The 18,567-nt window shown below is 44.5% G+C and overlaps 1 protein-coding gene across 4 annotated transcripts in view; it reads left to right on the top strand.

The window, feature by feature from the left end:
• The window catches only part of ABHD2 (abhydrolase domain containing 2, acylglycerol lipase), a 427,692-nt gene that overhangs the window by 281,944 nt on the left and 127,181 nt on the right, over positions 1-18,567 (top strand). For all 4 annotated transcript variants that reach the window (XM_085644457.1, XM_085644454.1, XM_085644456.1 and 1 more), the window contains one exon: positions 6,713-6,782. In XM_085644457.1, the coding sequence (XP_085500583.1) occupies positions 6,713-6,782 (70 nt within the window). The remainder of the gene's footprint in view (positions 1-6,712; positions 6,783-18,567) is intronic.

The raw sequence follows: 18,567 nt of genomic DNA, 5'->3' as shown, positions 1-18,567 counted from the left end.
CGTTTGGCTCTGCACCAGCATCAGTCAGTTCACTATGGCTGTTGGCAATCTGTCTTTAGGCATCTCCAGTGGAATACTCAAGCAATTATTCTTTTTGGTGCATGTTACTGGCCCGGTATATGGTTTATGTGAAAGCTATTCATTTCCTTTGTTCAAACAAACATTGCTCCATTTCCTCTGAGTAGATGTTCACCCTTGCATGGCACACTGAGGCCCCTCAAAGTGTTAAAGCGTTTTTTTTGCTTAATGTATTATTCAATCCATAAGTAATTGCCAACGTTGTGAAGGAGGCAGGGCAACGATTGTAAGAACCACAATCACTCTAAAGCTAATTTCCAGAGACGGCAAGATGGCGGCTGCGTGAATGCTATGTGTGCCGCTCCCACTCCATGGAATGGAGAAGGAGGAAGGGTTACGGCTATGATATCTCTCACGCGAGCTGGAATCGGGCTGATTGCAGGATGACTCGTGCAGCTGGTTTCGGGCATTTTCTCAGGAGTTTTCAACCGCGCCAGTTCACGCACACTTTGGTGCAGGATGCCGCCGAAGGCAGCGAAGCCTCCCAGGGAAAAGACTGAGAGCAGAGCAGGGGAGGGGGGGGGGTCTCGAGGTCTACCTCCTATCTGGAAGACACTGGCCAGTCGTAAGGGAGAGGACGCTACTCCCCCAGCGCTCAGTGAGAAGGAGGAAGAGGGCAATGCTAGACGTCAGACGCGGGAGCCGCGTCCTCCAGAGCTCGCAGGGAAAACAAAACAACCGATTGTCGCTGGGATGTTTTCGAAACACAGACCTCCCGACAGCAAGAAGGCAAGCGGGAAACAGGGTCCTGACAGTAAGGAGCAGGCTGACCAGAGTGCACTGATAGATACTCTGCATAATGTGAGTACTTCAAAAGATGAGACTTTGGCTCAGACTTTTGTTAATCAATCTGATAATTTAACTAGGCGTTTAATGTGCTGCCTGATGTTTGGGTGCTGAGGGTTGACAGCCAGGATCTCCCACAAAACAAGAAGGGAAGCTAGCCCTGGGGGGTGAGGGGGCAAGTTTAAAGCAGTGGGAACACCGGAGGTGGACAAATTTACTCTTACTGATGACTCTGAAATCTCTATGGACAGTGAGTTGGGCGACTAAGACCTAAACAATTCCAGAGAAGAGTCAGATAGCTCCAAAACCAAGCCTGTTATTCAGAAACGGGCATCCGCACTCAAAAAACTGAGAAATAATACTGGGAAAATACCATAAGTCAACGGGTATGATTCAGACTTTGGCCAATCTGGGCAGATGAAATGGGATTGCTCTGGCATCCGGAGGCTAGGGGAATCATAGATGACGGTATCCAGCAGGAGTCTCTCTCTCTCTCTCTGGTGCAAATACTACCCCCGAATCCTCTCCTTCAGTGGGTTTAATCTATTCTACCCTTAAACAAATGCAGACTAAAGCCCGACAAGAGCATAAACGGACTCATATGACAACAAAGAAAATACAGGGGGTTATAAGAAAAATCAACAAAGCCTGCTCTGAGATTACGGAGCGGACCTCTGCATTAGAAGAGCGTGTAGTGGCACTCGAGGCATGGTCTGAGACCGGCGGGCAACAAGCAACGGCAAATGAGGCCAGAATGACAGACATGTGGAAACTTGCGGATTTCGAGAATCGCCAGAGGCGAAATAACCTGAGGTTCCTAGGCATACCTGAAAATGCGGAAGGAGAAGACATGAGAGGGTTTGTCCTGCGGCTACTCAAAGGAGCTTTCCCGGAGCTGGATCACTGGGACTGGAACTCATAAGTGCAGAGAATGCACCGATTTCCCCCTCATGTTGAGGAAAAAAAGGGACAAAGTGCTCAAGAAGATAAACCGAGAGCAATTTTGATGTTTTTTTTTTTTTTTGGGGTAATTTTTTTTGTTGCGACGGGCAGTTTTTGATAAGGCCCAACCAGAAGCTAGACGCTCAGCGGAGGGGCACTCTTTCTTTGTCAGGCCAGACTTTTGCCACATGACAGTGTAGAGAAGGTGGCGACTAAGACAGCTGATTAGTCCCTTTCAGAAAGTTGGCTGTGACGTTTATCTAATGAGTCCTGCCCGTTTGAAAGTCATTTATAAAGGGGTGATTTGAGTATTCAATTCAGAAATTCAGGCTCAAGAATACCTGCAGGAAATCTTTAGTGCAGGGAAATTATGAACTCTTTCTTGATTCCTCTTACTGAAGATGTTATGTATTTTCTTGGTATCTTTCCTTTTATGCTATTTTCCTTTTTTTTTTTTTCTCTTTTTTTGCTGTGGGGTGGGGGTGACATGTGGCACCAGCAGGACCTATTTTGCCATGGTTTGTGGAGTGGGGAGGGTTGGGATAGGGTTGAATCCATAATCATGAGTTTAGCTAGCAAAGGGAGGGGATTTCTGGATACAGAGAGGGACTTTTTTTTTAACGGGGATAAATAATTAAGGGCAAGGTAAGGATTGCCTCTGTGAATATCTGCGGTTTAAACAGAAGAAATGCAGAATCAATGAGGACATTCAATATTTGAAAGCAGACATTGTATGTCTTCAGGAGACCCACATAGAAGGTAGTCGCCAGAAAGTCGCAGAACTGGCTGGTTATCAATTAATTGCTGGTACTACCCAAGGGACATGAACACGAGGTGTAGCTATTATGGCCCGGAAGGGGAAAGCTAAGTTTCCACGTGTAAGTTCTGATAAGATGGGGAGATGGGCCATTGTTCAATATGTCATTAATAATTATTCATTTATTTTATGCTCTGTGTATGGATCTGTATTAGACGACCCTGCCTTGTTTGATTGGCTGAGTACCAAACTCGTCGGTTGGCCTCTTCCTCTAGTCATTTGTGGCGATTTTAATATAAATATAAAACAGCTAGGAGGCCACCTCGAGGAAAGAGTATATCAGGGCCGCAAGCCCAAGGTTTAAAAATCTGTTGCACACCTATGTGCGTTGCATGGTCTTTTGGATGTCTGGGCCATGCTTAAATCTGGCAATCCTTGCTATACTTTTTTCTCGACGCCACATCAAGTTCATATTAAACTGGATAATTTTTTTGTATCTTCCGCAATTGTACAGAAAGGCCAGATTTATAAGTACCCTAGGGTTATGTCTGATCATAGCCCTTTTGTTCTTGAAATAGGTATACAAGATAAACCATCACCAGTCTCACAGTGGACTGTTGATAGGGCTCTACTGTCAGATAGTGGATATATGCAGCATATGAAGGCTTGGGTTCCCCGATTTATTATTGAAAATAAGGGGAGTGCCCGACCAGATAGCGTGTGGGACTCCCTCAAGGCGGGGATATGGGGGGAGACTTTAAGCTATGGCTGGGTGGAGCAGAAAAAGAATAAGAAATTAGAACAGGACTTGTATACAGAGCTAATTGAGGCAGATGAACATTTAGTTACGGTTATTGTGGCGGGATGGGATCTCGAGAAAGCTCAAGCTAGAGTAGCCGTGGGGAAATCAGCAATAATAGAGATCTCAGCTAAAAAGGCAGCTGGCAAGTACTTGGCATGGCGTAGTAAACTTTACGAGAACAATGAAAGGGTGGGACAGTTACTAGCTAGACGTACAAGGGAGACGACTGTACAAGGGGACATTTCAGAAATAAGGGATCCTATTGTGGGCTCAATCTCCAATTCTTTAGCCATCCTTTCGGCTTTTCGGAGATTTTATCAGCTATTATACAAAGAAGATCCTCACTTTGATGACTTAGAATATGTGGATTACTTTTCTGATTTACCTTTTGGTGAGCTAACCACGGAGGAAGTTGAGTCCCTTCAGGCTGTAATTTCAGAGGAGGAAGTCAGCGGGGCAGTCAACTCCTTACCAAATAGAAAAGCGGCTGGAACAGACTCCATTCCAGGGGAATTTTATACATTTTTTTAACCTTGTTTAAATGCGATCCTAAGAGAGATAGTTGTGAATGCCCAATCAAGGGGGGAAGCTCCTGACTCTTGGAGGTATGCTAATATCGCGGTTTTTCCCAAAAAATATAAACCCACCCACGAGTTGGGGTCTTACCGACCCATTACTTTGATCAATAGTGATATAAAAATCGATGCCAAAATATTGGCTAATCGCTTATATAAAGTGAATAAGAGAATAAGAGGCTTGTTTCCCCCGTTCAGCATGGCTTTGTTCCCGGCCGCAGTACCACGGATCATATCCGGCGAACAATCGCCCTGTTTTACGCTGCAAAAGTTGCCAGAGACCCTATGGGTTTAATCCTGCGAGATGCAGAGAAAGCCTTTGATGGGGTCTCCTGGACTTTTTTATGGGCCATACTAGATAGAAATGGTCTAGGCAATGGCTTTATCAAGGCTGTACAGATAATGTATCGCAATCCAGTTTCCCGAGTGGCCGTAATGGGAGACTTGTCTGAGCCACTTTCAATCTGTCGTGTAACCCGTCAAGGGTGTCCATGTTTGCATCTCTTATTCGCGCTATATATCGACCCCCTTATTAGAAAGATCGAGCTTAATATGTCTATTATTGCTATGCATAATAAGGGGAGAGATACTAAGATCCTCGCTTACGCGGATGATCTGGCCATTACCACTCCTAATCTATCGGATGCCTTTGGAGAAATTGAAAGGGAAGCGGCCAGCTTTGGTCGACTTTCTGGATATTTGCTTAATCAAAGTAAAACTTTGGTGGTAATAAATGGATCTGTCCAGTTAGATGACTTTTAGGTGGTTCCCAACGCGAAATACTTAGGGGTGGTGATAGCAGCAGACATCGGGAACATTGTTGATCTTAATCTAGGCCCATTATTATGGAAGTCCAAAACTGACATTACCCGGATGAATAATCTCATGCGCACATTAATAGGAAGAAGTAACGCAATCAAAATGTTGTTTCTTCCCAGAATATTATATTTCTTCAGGGCTATCCCATTGGAAGTAGAAAGCCGCTGGTTTAAATCTCTAAACCAGTTGGTGTCATGGTTTTTATGGGCTGGGCAACGCTCCCGAAGAGCTTTAAAATTCCTGACTTTGCCAAGAGAGCCAAGGTGCTGGGCAGTCCCTAACTTCCAATTATATTATTGGGTGGCAACGCTCCAACAGATTACAACGCTTCTAACCTCTGTGAGAACCGATTTAGAGGAAGAAGATCTGGTATCTATTTATGAATTGACTATGGGCACTGAGGCCCGAGGTGGTTTTCTTCGTCAGATCAAATATGGATATTTTAAAAGAGTTAGATTCAAGGTTATTATAGCAGCATACAAGGTATGGACTGCTGTCTGAAAAAAAGTATGGTATTGGTAGGATAAACGGATATTTCCCGCTAGTTGACAATCCCCTACTCCTAGATATTTTTAAAGATGGTTACATGGCACACTGGGTTCACAGGGGGGTGAGGGTTATTGCCGACCTGGTAGATGAATGAGGGATCCTCTCTTTTGATGTAATAAAGGACGAATTTGGTATTAACAATATCCATTTTTTAAGTATCTACAAATCCAGGATTTTTTGGTTTAAAAAAAAAGGGGGGGGGGGGTAGTGTTGGTTTTAATCGGGTAGAATTGGTTGACTTAATTCTCACACCCTCTCTCACCAATTTATATAAACATTTAAATAAAGGAATGGCAGATGATTTATCGAAACACTCTGCTCGATGGTCAGAACTTTTACAGATGGAGATGGAAGATTGTGAAGAATCCCTATATTTTGCGCAGACTTCACTTATTGCTGCTAATTTACAGATTCAATGTTATAAAACATGGTTTAATCTCTATATTACTCCCTCGAAGATTGTTAAATGGGGGGGCTCTAATGGTGTTCACTGTCCACAGTGCGGGTGCTTTGCGGCAGACCTTATCCATTTATTTGCAAACTGCCCCAATCTTGAGAACCTGAAAAAAGAGGTAGGAAAAATACTTGAAGCTCAGTTAGGCTATTCCATATCTCTTTCACGAGGTTTATTAGTCCTTGGAGTGAGTGATATGGGTATTTCTTGGGGACATCAGATATTCCTATTTATAGCCATGACTATTTTAAGACTATGCCTGGCCACAGCTTGGCTGGCCACCGAACCACCTACTGGGCAGCAATGGCTGGGGACATTTCTTGCTGTCTACCGATCTGAAATAGGAGTATATGAACGCAGAGGAGCCAATGCTAGGAAAAGGGGTAGGGAAGTCTGGGCCCCAATCAAACAGTGGATGGAGGGAGTAATGGAATAATAACTGCAGATATCCTGCTTGATTCAGTTATAGGCCTTTTTTCGCTGTTGTCCTTTTCTATTGCTCTTTTTCTCCATTGATGAAATATTCTTCCCTTTGCTAAAATATGAAATGTGTTTTTTATATAGATCTTGTTTTGGATCCAACTCTTGGGAGGGGGTGGGCCGCGCAGGGAGGGACGGAAAAGCCCGTGGTTTTTTTTGTTGCTATGTTTGGTTACTGAAAATAAGCTGGAATGAAATAAAAAAAATTGGGGGGGAAAAAAAGCTAATTTCCCAGTCAATAACTATTTGACATACTTTTGCCTTTGACAAAATCCTCAATCTGAGAATTAGATCATAATGAACATTTTTAAGATAATGTAAATATTTGATTTAACCAGTGCGTTATTAGCATGAGTTAAGAGAGAACCGCATTAACATTGGTATCTGTGTTTACTATTAATGTAATTATAGCAAAATAAAATATAAATATGTTTAAATGGTAACTTCATGTAATTGTCTTTTCTTAATAGGAAGTTTCATGGATACGAAACATTGAAAGAGTACTATGAAGCCGAAAGCTGTCTTAATTACTTGAATAATGTGAGTTCTCTTGGAATGTATTAATGAATCTCGTACAGGAACAGTACCCCACTGCTTTGAATATCTGGCATTTCTCAGTTTTATATTACATGACCATTAAGTGGTATGCCTTAACCTGATTTGCCTTTCATTGGTTATAGCGGGAGTCGGGGAAGGTAGCAAGATTACTTGGAATCTATTTCTTTAGTCATCATTTAGTACAACGAAAGATGATATAACCTAAAGCACTAATCATGGTATTCTGAAGTGGCTAAAGATATAAAATCTAGAGCTATATTCGTCTCACAGGTGCAGCAACGCTGCACTCTTATTAAATGTCAGTCAAAGATTAGTTGAGTTGGTGCCTTGTTCAAGTTATTTGGTGAACTGATGCGGCGGCCTGGCACAAGGCACCACTGCAAATCATCTGTGTCTGCAAACCAGATTGCGCCTTACACACGCCAAGGCAGCAGGCCTCCCAAGCTTTTTTAAATAGATTATTATAAGTATTTATGTGTATTGATCCAGGCTTCAGCGTTCGAACTCTATATGAATCTTGCAAATTCCAGCTCAATTTTCTTCAACTATGTTTTTACTGGCGTTTTTAAAAATCCATGCTTAAAACATTTTGGGCTTCAAGAAGATTAGTGGAAAGACCCTGTAAGGTAAACCAAAATCAAATATTTAAACAATCTGGTTATCAAACATAAATACAAATTAATTTCTGGTTGCAGAAAATAAAGTGTTTTTGTTGTTGTTGCAAAAGCTAAGAATGTCAAGAGTATTTGACCATAAATTAGTACTTTAGTCACTTAATGGTGTCTAGCAAGACATTCCTCAGACTTTCTAAAGGTCTTAGGACGGTTTCTTAGATAAGTGCATTGAAACCAGATTGCATAGTGTCTGTTTCTTTTAGTTAGTAGTTCTTTAATTTGCCCGGCGTGTTACTGCATCGTAATCTTGTGCGTTTGTGGCTATTAAGTACTCCAGCATCGGAGTAGGGGTCTGTTAAGTTTCAAAAGATGGTTACAGTTTTTTTTACTATGAACTCGTTGGCTTTGGATGCTGCTCTCTTTTTGGAAAACGGCATATGCTTCCGGGTCAACTTCAGAATGCTTGCTGCCCATAGTCCTATATAATAGTGTCTCTCAACGTTAATAAGGCATTTTTAAAAACCGAATTCTATTTGCATGCTTAGATTATCATATGCATAATCTATTGCCGGATATGTCATCTCTTTATACATCAATCCCACGCAATAAAGGATTAGACGCTGTTGAATCTTTGTGTAGATTCCAGGGAGAATGTATCATGAACAACAGTAATTGAATGAAGATTTTACGACTTTTAAGATACATTTGAAGATGTTTTCCTAATTTGGCAAATTAACAAACAGGTTCTTGTTGAGATCTGAATGGCAAACATCCCATAATTAAGTTAGCTTGTTGCAATAAATAAAAATACACCATGCTATGAAAATGGATCGCAGTAGTCTCCTACAACCAAAGAGTTTTCATCCCATGGTACTCGAAGCGCACCTACCTAACTATCAGTTGTTGACAATCAAAAAAATATCAGCCGTGCACAATACCAAATACAAGCGAACAAACTGTTAAAACATTCAAAATAAGAGGACATTCACATGACGCCTCAATCAAAATTCATTCAAAATTCAAGGCATAAAACAGAGAACCATTATTTAAGCAAGCATTGACAATGCCAGTAGGTCTGGCTTTAATTTGCTACACCTTCCACACACAAAGGCACATCGCTCACCCTGATCCAAAATCGATAGATCGATTGTGATTTTATGGACGTTTTCCTTATCCAGCTGGGTGTCTGACACTGATAATACGAAGTGCAGTAGTGACCAAAATATAACACATACAAATATGTAGAGGAACTATTTTTATGTAGTATTTTTTTATCACTTCTGAGCACAGTGGCATGTTGCTCACACTAGATACACACACCACTCAGTCTCTGTTCACACTCACACATTGCTTACCCAACCCTCCCATATAACTTACCCTCTCTCACACGAGCACAACTGTCACCTTGTATTTATGCAAACTCAAACGTGCCACACTTGCACATGTACACTGCTTGCCCTGTACTCACACAGAGCCCGCTCAGCACTCACACACAGCCCGCTCAGCACTTATATAGGCATGCCTCTCACCTTGTAATCAATCATACAACCCTAAACCGACTCTCAGACTCACACACGGCTCAGACCGCACTCTCACACCACACACACACCATGTATTCTTAAAGGCACAACTCTCTATTTGCACTCATATAGACTGAACCCCGTGATCAGAGAGTGACACTGCATCTTTCATTCACACAGCTCCTCTGCACTCACTCAGTCACACCACTCCACTCACACTTCGTTCACTCTTCACTCATATACCATTCATCCTGTATAGAGGTTACAAGCACCAGTCTAATCTTGCACTTACACAGGCGTCACACTCACCTTGCACTCCCATAGACCCACCTCTACATTTAGGCATGCACACCATTCACCATGCACTCATGTGCACACCTCTCATCCTACACTTAAACATGGAATTGACTACCCTGCAGTCCCATGGGTACACCACTTACCCTTCACTTACACACCACTCACCCAGCGCGCTCACACCACTCACCCTCTAATTGCACAGGATGTTTGCTCTCTTCAACGGGCACAACTCTTACCTGTAGCTCATAAAGACCCAACCATACACTTGGATACACTTTTCAACCCACACTCATAGGCACCACTCTCACCTTGTAATCATGCCGATCCACCAAAACACTCAAACACTCACTTATACTCATGCGGTCTTTTCTTAAGCTCTTCTCCTGTGCTCTTGCGCTGTTCTCCTGTGCTCTTGTGTGCCTTCTCTGTTCTCTTGTGTGCCTGCGCTGTTCTATTGCGTGCCTGCGCTGCTCTCTTGCACGCCTGTGGTATTTGTACTGTCACATCTATCTCTTGCACTCCCACACCATCACTTACCACTGACAAGGCACTCACACAGTACTCATCCTGTACTTGTGTATCACTAACCTTACAAGTCTGCTCAAATGTTCAGAGGGACCGACCATTGCCAATTAGGCACGATAGCCTAAATCGATCGGAAGCGGTCTCGCATTTGACATCCTGAACAGGAAAGGTGAGCCAGTGCTGTATTGACTTGAATGCTGTCACAAGCGCGACAAGCTACCAGTGAGCGGTTTCATTCATAACTCTCCCTCATCATTCAAGGTCTGCTTTACATGAAACTGCCACACTGACTCATCACCCCACCTCCCCTCAACCCTCCCTCTTCTTAAAAATCGAGGGTGGCAGCAGCAGTGTGTGCCTGGGCAGAGACTGGCTGTCACCACCCAGCCAGGGTTTACTGCCCAGTGCAAATTAATCTTCGATCAGCCGCCCTACAAGTCCAGTCTGCTCCAAACTGTGCCAGTCAATAGCCACGAATCGGAAGTCTTTACCCTGCCCTCTTATATGACCGATCCCTCTTATATGACCGAGCCCTGTAATGGAGGCGACAACATTTTTGTATTGCAGACAGCCAATTTGATCACCTGGTGCTACTGAGCATGTACTAGACTAGCAATATTGAAAGGAAAAGATCCCTCGGTCAGTCAGAGGCCGTATTGTTTTTACATTTTCCGTACTGCTGGAGTCTTACCCCACTGTCCAGATAGGCTGAATTTTGTAATCCTTTAAAGCCCAACCCAAGCACCACTGTAAGCAGAACGTTCTCAAAAACGGCTGCATGGATTTACACCAAATAACAAAAAGCACGCTTTCTCTGTAAAGTTATGACTTATTGCCAAATTTGTTTTAATTCCATTCTGTCACATTTACTGTATTGGAGAGCAGAGTTTCTCATGGAAATTAACATGGGAAATCAACGTTTTGGGACCCCCCCATCCCTTTTTCTTGACCCCTGCTTTACGGATAAGCGCAAAACTTTCCAAGAAGGAGCTGAGATGAAAGTACTTGTTCGAGGCATATGAGCTGTAGATCATATGCTTTAGCATAGATCGCCATCTGGTGTTGGGTGTGGATGTTAGTACTTTGTTTTTCTTCGAAGAAGTCTTTCCAGTCACGAGGTAGGTGACTCCTCCTTTCGGTGATACTGCACATGGCATCGACTCCATTCCCAGGTTGTTTTTTCCGCCATTGTGTTCGGATGTGTTTTGCTGCGCTCCGGTTCGGTATAGTTCTGAAACCCTTTTGGCGCGCAATCCTCTACCTTCGGCGGTATTGTCATGAATCGCGGTTCCCCATTCGACGCGCATCGTTTCGACTGAGAAAACATTCGATCGGGAAACTCGAGGCGGGCTGTTGGGCTTATCCCTGCCAACTGCACTAGCAGTCGATGGAACGGACTCCATTTAAACTATGTCCCGGGTGTCGTGCTAAGTTTCCACTCACCGATTTGCATGAGGTCTGCAACCTCTGCCTTCCCCAGAATATAACGAAAAGGACTGCGACACGTGTCTATCATTCCTATCGAAAAAGACATTTTGTGATCGTCGGGCTCGACGCCACGAGATGTAACACCACAGCGGCTCCGTTCCGGACATCTTCGGCGAAGATTCTGATATCCAACACCCAGCTGAAGGAGCCGAGGAAGAAGAACAGGTCTCCGTGTCCAAAGCAGACTTCGACATGGAAGAAGAACAGCACATCACTCTGGGTCAGTTTACCGTGAGTACTAACTCCCCCGTGCCCAGTGAACATAAGACAAAGGCCCATGTACCTCCTACGCCTTCGGGCTCAAGTCGGCCCTCCAGCCTGGCATGAAAACATAAAGAGCAGCCTTCCGGCTCGAGCCGGCCCCATTCTGGTTCCAAACCAGCACCTTTGGCACCAAAACATAAATCCAAGCATATGCCGGCCCCGAAGACTTTGGAACCGAAGACCCCCGTACCTAAAGGGTCTGAGCCGAAATCCTCCACACATACAGGTTCGTAGCCGAAAGCGTCCACGACTAAAAGTCTGGAGTTTAAACTTCCAGCACCGAAACAGTCGGAGCCGAAATCGGTAACGATGAAAGGCTCGGAGCCGAAGCCCACCAAGCACAAAGACTCTCAGTTTAATCTTCCACACCAAAAGGGTCGGTGCCGAAACCTTCGGCACGGAAATCAACACCTAAAGAAAAGAACACTCTTGCTAAAGAGCCTTGGTCCGATGAACCACAGTTGGAACCTAAACAAAAAAAACTTGTCATTAACCCTCAAACAGGTCATATTCATGCCACTCTTCCCAAGAAACAGAAGATTGATCTCTCAGAGGACCCTCCTATACCTCTCAAGAAGGACATGGGCACTAACCCTTCTCCCCCTTACATTCCACTTCCTCCTCCTAATCTGCTTATCTCACCAGCAAATTCACCACCACCTCCTCTTTCACCTACCACACAGGAAGATGATTATGGGGATGGGGATACAGATGGAGAACAGGACATACCACAAGATCATATTCTACCACAAGACACTGACCCTTGGGAAAATTATGACAAGGAACCAGATACAGATAACGACCCTGACCTGTATCCCTCTAAACCCTCTCCACCTGACGATAACGTTAGCATTGTTCAGCTCATTAATAGAGCTGCCCAATATCACGGATGGAACTCCATAAAGAGCCTTTGGATGAGGACTTCCTCGTTGAAACACTTACCTATTCACAAAGGTCTACTCATACCTTACTTATGCTAAAAGGCAAGTTAAAGCACACAGATGAGGTATTCCGAGACCCAGTTAGAGCAAGAATAGTCGCACCCAGAGTAGACAAGAAATATAAGCTCGCTCCTACTGATCCTGCTTGCATCAAAGGTCAGTTGCCTTTGGACTCTCTTGTAGTCTCTTACGGTCGCAAGAGAGCTAATTCTCAGACCACAGGTGAGACACCCCCTCCTGACAAGGAGTCCAAACTCATTGATGCCTCAGGTAAGAGAGTAGCTACACAGGCTGCAAATTATTGGTGTATCGCAAACGCTCCGGCTCTACTAGCACGCTATGATAGGGCTCATTACGATGAGTTAGAACAAGTAATGTTACACTTACTTGATCAGTACAAAGCAAAGGCTAATGACCTAATCCAGGAAGGCAAACTCATCACTAACACTTCCATTAAATGTGCACTAGATGCAGCAGAAACAGCAGCTCGTGCAGTAAATACTAGCGTGCTACTGCGCAGACACGGATGGCTTAGGATTTAAAGAAGAGGTACAATCCTCCATACTTAATCAACCCTTTAATAAGGAACATCTTTTCGGACCAGCTGTAGATATCTCGCTCGAAAAAATGAAAAGTCATTAAGGTCGCAAAGTCTATGGGTACTTTACAGTTACCTACTAACAGGGGTTCCTTTCGCCGCTACTTTTACAGGCGTGGCTCAAAGACAGTGTCCACAGAGAATCCCTCTTCCTCTTACAAAGGGAATAATCAATCCACCTCCCCCAGAGGTTCTCATCCAGGGGATACTCATCAATAGTCATAGTCTATGAATAATCCCCGCCCATGTGCGGGATCCCGGAGCATATAGAAAATACATATATATACATATATATGCATATGTGAAAACATATACATGCAGCCTAAAATGTTTACAACATGGCAAAAAATGCTGAAATTACATAGGTTTGCATTGTAGTACCCCTAAGCCAGAAGGAAAAAAGGAAGCATACAATAATGCTTTATTGTCATGAAGCAAACTTGTAATTGCAGGCATTTGCCTGTAGGCTGCAGCAGAGTACTAAGAAACAAAGAAAACTGACACCTTGCCTTTAAGGCATTAGAGTAGGGGTACCGTGCCTTTAAGACCTGCAGTAGACCCTTTGCTCCCATGATGCACCACAGTTGGCAGTTAGGTCAGTTCTTTTTTCCGGCTCCTTCTATGAGGATCCTGGAGCTTGAGCCCTTCAGTTTTTTGACTGAAAGTGATTTATTTGATATTTTTTCAGAAGACGCGACATTTTCTGACTCCTTAAGGCTTATTCTGCTGGTTTTTTGGTCTTGCCACTATTTGTTTCCAGTCAGAATGCCTGCCTTATTCAGGAAATGCCCTTCCTGTGGCAATAAGATGGCACTGACAGATCCACACTCTGTGTGTATTGTGTGTCTTCCATCCTCACACAATCCTGACCAGTGTCCCCTCTGCCAGAAATTTTCCAGGCGGACCCTGCGTGACAGAGAGAGCATAAAACTTCATGCCCAGCTGGAGAAGGACAGAAGCCATCATGGAGGTGACCATGGAGTCTTCAAACCACCTTCTTCAAGCAAGCAACACCGAAAACGGCGACATACCACCTCTCCTGAGTCCACAAAGAAGAAGGTAACAGGAAATTCACCATCACCATCTCGACGTTGAGATTCTCCGCCACATGCAAGTAAGTCGGCGTTGAGGCACAGCACTGCGGGCTCGAAGGCTGTGGGTCCTGACAGACCTGAAAAGTCTCAGTCGACTTCGAGGCTTCAGTCGACGTTGAGACACTCTCCGCCACCCTCGAATGGGTAGGCGTCAAGAGTCACGACGGCGAACATCTCGCCGCAAGTGGGCTTGTCGACGTCGAGAGCTGCGTCGAAGTCCCAACACTCGACGTCAAGAAGATCGACTCCAACTCGGCGCCATGGGAGATCGACGTCAAGATCACCAGGTCGACGGCGGAAGTGGACGTCTAGGTCTCCACATCGCCGTAGGCGATCGACATCGAGACCACCTTCGAGAGCGGGACAGTGTTCCCATAGCAGATCCCCTCGATCGATGGTGAAGCAGACTTCATCGACGTCGAGGCATTCGACGTCAAGGAACAAAAGTGCAGCGGCCACAGAGGAGATATCATCTGGGGACCAGTCATCATCCCCTGGACTGCATATTGTGCAAATTTCACCTGAGAAATCTCCTAAAGCTGGAGAGAAGTACGGTTGGTCGCCTCGCTGGCTGGAAGGTGTTGGGACACGTGACTGCAGAAGTCCGGGCTCGGACTACTCTCGCACTTACTCGCCTTCTAGGATCTCTCCTCAGAGAAGCAAGTCTTCCCCCAGAAGACCAAGCTCACCTTCTAGGCACCGATCCAGGTCCAGGGGTCGTCACAGCTCTCATCACGACCGTCCCCATAAGAGAAGACGCACGAGATCGCCCACATGGTCTTCCTCCACGGGGTCCTCGGTCCGGGACCATTCTCCGACCTTCTCCTCGACTCCTCTATCACGGGTGTCTCCCATCGATGACATCGTGACCTTCTCAGATGTCCTGGGTATGGGTGCGCAGAAACTAAAACATCACTTTGCATACCCCTGTAGTTCCCACATCTATCATCTGCGACACCTTACACCACCGCACAGCTCCTAGACCGCTGCTTCCTTTGGTGCCAGGACTCTTGGAACCAGCTATGGCCACATTCCTCACCCCTGCTACGGTGGGCTCCGTACCATCCAGGATTGCCAAAAAGTATAACGCCCCAGCCGATGAGCCCTAATTTCTCAGAGCTGATCCACCAGCGGACTCCGTCATTGTGGCGGCAGCCATGAGGTCTCATCTTCTGTCCCCCCCAGAGAAGGACAGTAAGCAGATGGACTCCTATGGCAGGAAAATGTGCAATACGTTGGCTTCTTCCATGGAAATTGCAAGTGCCTCAGCCCTTCTCGGGCGATATGACAGGTCTCCAGGGTACTCCCTGTCAAGGTTCACTGAAAAGCTCCCCAAAGAAGACCGGCAGGACTTCAGTGAAATTCTACTGGAAGGTGGGCTAGTAGCCAATCAAGTTATAAGTGTGGCAACGGACACTTCAGATCTCGCCGCTCATGGTTACTCCCATGGTGTCTGTTCACGGCGCTCAGCCTGGCTGCGCCTCACAGCCCTCAAGCCTGATGCACAGAAAAAGATTCTAAATCTTCCATTTAACGGTTCCTCCTTGTTCGGGGCTCACGCCGATGAGGAAATGAATAAAATGAAGACAGAGCTGGATACTGTCAAGGCTGTAGGTCTGGAGAAGCGCAAAGAATACCGGAAGCGCTATTGTCAGGGCGACAAACGTTCCTTCCAACAGAGGGTTCAAACCCCTCAATGGTCCTCCCAGAACCAGCAGAGGGGTTGTGGCAGAGGAATAGGGAACACCAAGCAGCAACTGTCCACCACTAAGCAGCCTTCCAAACAGTGAGGCATTGCTTCCTCCACACCCGTTCGCCACTCCGCTACGAGGGAGTATCGTTTTTCACCTGGAACATTGGGAACATTCACATTTTCCTAAAAAGGAAAAGAAAACTTGACGTCAGTACATCAAGGATAATGATGCACTGTACAAAACACTGCAACTAAAAAATTTGAATTGAATTCAACTGCAGAATCACTCACCCGTAAAGACTGGGTGAGTCAACAACCTCCACCTGGCAACCGCTCAGGAAAGGAACACCGCTCTGAAAAAATATGGTGGATATCACTGATAATGAAACACTTATCCAACATATTGTGAGGGGGCTAAGCGTATCAAATCTGCTGCGCAACCCTCACAAAGAGCGTGAGACACAAACTATATTTTAAGAGGAGACTGACGAATAACACCTAAATGGGGAAAGAATCTATAAACGAGGACCAAAAATGTGTACTCCTGCAAATTTAAATGTTAACCAAAGAATCTACAGTGGGTAAACAGAACGCATAGGAGGCAAACCTATGTGCATCATTATCCTTGATGTACTGATGTCAAGTTTTCTTTTCCTTTTTAGGTGAATGTGAAACGCACTGCTGACGGACACATATTAAGTATTTCTTATGTGCCCGGTGTATCCTTTACCTGAGTGGATGACACACAGGCGTGTGTGTGCAGTAGCTCAATTGGTCCTGATGAAAGCCTAGCCTTTCTTAGGCGTTATGGCTGAAACATGTCGACCATTACTCACTGAATGATCACCACAGTCTGCAATTCTGTGACTGGTGGTGTACATGATTTTAATCCTGGTCATGCACGGTGGTGAAATATTTACAGCAATATTTCTTCTATTCGTTTGCCGTTCTTGAACTAGTTTTAACTACACTATTTTCACTTAACTGTTTGTTTACCAGCACTGCACCCCTCACTCATACTAGAAGCTCATCATTTGTGGATTTAGTTTATCCTCCAGTGCTTTTCAAAACATCCCTGAGCTCCTCCCTCTCAGAGAGGGGGTTGTAGCCCCCAGAGGAACTAGGTTTTTCCTCTGGGAGGAGAATCCCAAATGATGAAGCATGTCACCTATGGTGAGTGAGGGATTATGTCCTACAAAGGGATTGCCCTTAGATATATTCTATTGGGCTTAGTCCGTTTCTATATTTCACTTCATCATTTAATCTTTTACATTTGTAGACCTCAGGGTTTCGTATTGTTTCTTTTACCTCAAACTTCCACCAGACTGTGTGAACGTCATTAAAAAGGCTAGACGTCCTACCACAAGAGCATGCTACGCAGCTAAGTGGAAATGGTTTGTAATTTATTGTACAAACAATCAAATCAATCCGCTAGATGCTTCAATCCAAAACCTCATTTGTTATCTATTTCACCTACAACGTTCCAGTGTGGAATCTTAATATAGTTCTTACAAGACTAATGGGTCCACCATTTGAACCTTTACTCAAATGTGACCTACAATTTCTCACCTGGAAAGTAGCCTTCCTTATAGCCATCACATCTCTTAGAGTTGGTGAGCTACAGGCTCTAACCATACAAGAACTATTTTTGCAAATACACCAAAACAAAGTGGTTCTTAGGACTAATCCCACATTTTTACCCGAAGTAATCTCTGCCTTCCATATCAACCAGTCTGTTGAGTTACCCGTCTTCTTCCCTCAACCAGACTTGGTGGCAGAGCATGCTCTTCACACATTAGATATCAAAAGAGCCATACTATATGATATTGGGAGAACTAAACCATTTAGGGAAACAAAACAACTTGTTGTTGCTTTTGCACCACCGCATAAAGGCAGTTCCATATCAAAGGCCGGTATTGCATGGTGGATAATCAACTGCATTCAAACATGCTACATTAAAGCTAAACGCACATTAACAATTCCCCCTAGAGCGCATTCTACATGCAAACTGGGGGATTCTATGGCATTCTTAGGGAATATACCATTAGATGATATCTGCAAGGCTGCAACATGGTCTACACCACACACATTCGCAAAGCACTATTGTGTAGATGTGTTAGAAAGACAACAAGCTAGTGTGGGCCAGGCAGTTATACGAACACTATTTCAAACCACTGCAACAGCTACAGGTTACCCACCGCTTAGAAAATAACTGCTGTATAGTCTATGCTGAAGCATATGATCTACAGCTTATATGCCTCGAATGGAAAATGCTACTTACCACAGTATGCATCTGTTCTTGGCATATAGAGCTATAGATTCATATGCGCCCACCCGCCTCCCCGGGAAACTTTATCTGTTGCAGTATTATCTTACTTACATACATTGTACATGAACATCTCTTTACTACTCTTACTAACTCCATCCTCACCCTTATGGGAAAAACAATCTGGGGATGGAGTCGATGCCCATACGCACTATCACAGAAAGGAGGAGTCACCTACCTAGTGACTGGAAAGACTTCTTCGAAGAAAAACAAAGTGCAAACATCTGAACCCAACACCAGATGGCTAGCTATGCTAACGCTTATGAATCTACAGCTCTATATGCCAAGAACAGATACATACTGTGGTAAGTAGCATTTTCCTTTTTGGGAAAGTTTTGAGCAGATTTGTCAAACTTTGTAGTAAAAACAATACATTTTTAGACCATGTTCAGCAGAACGGCATACAT

The sequence above is a fragment of the Triturus cristatus genome, chromosome 3_1 (genome assembly GCF_964204655.1).
Source record: "Triturus cristatus chromosome 3_1, aTriCri1.1, whole genome shotgun sequence".
Taxonomy (NCBI): Eukaryota; Metazoa; Chordata; class Amphibia; order Caudata; family Salamandridae; genus Triturus; species Triturus cristatus.
This window is presented reverse-complemented; position numbering and strand designations above follow the sequence as displayed.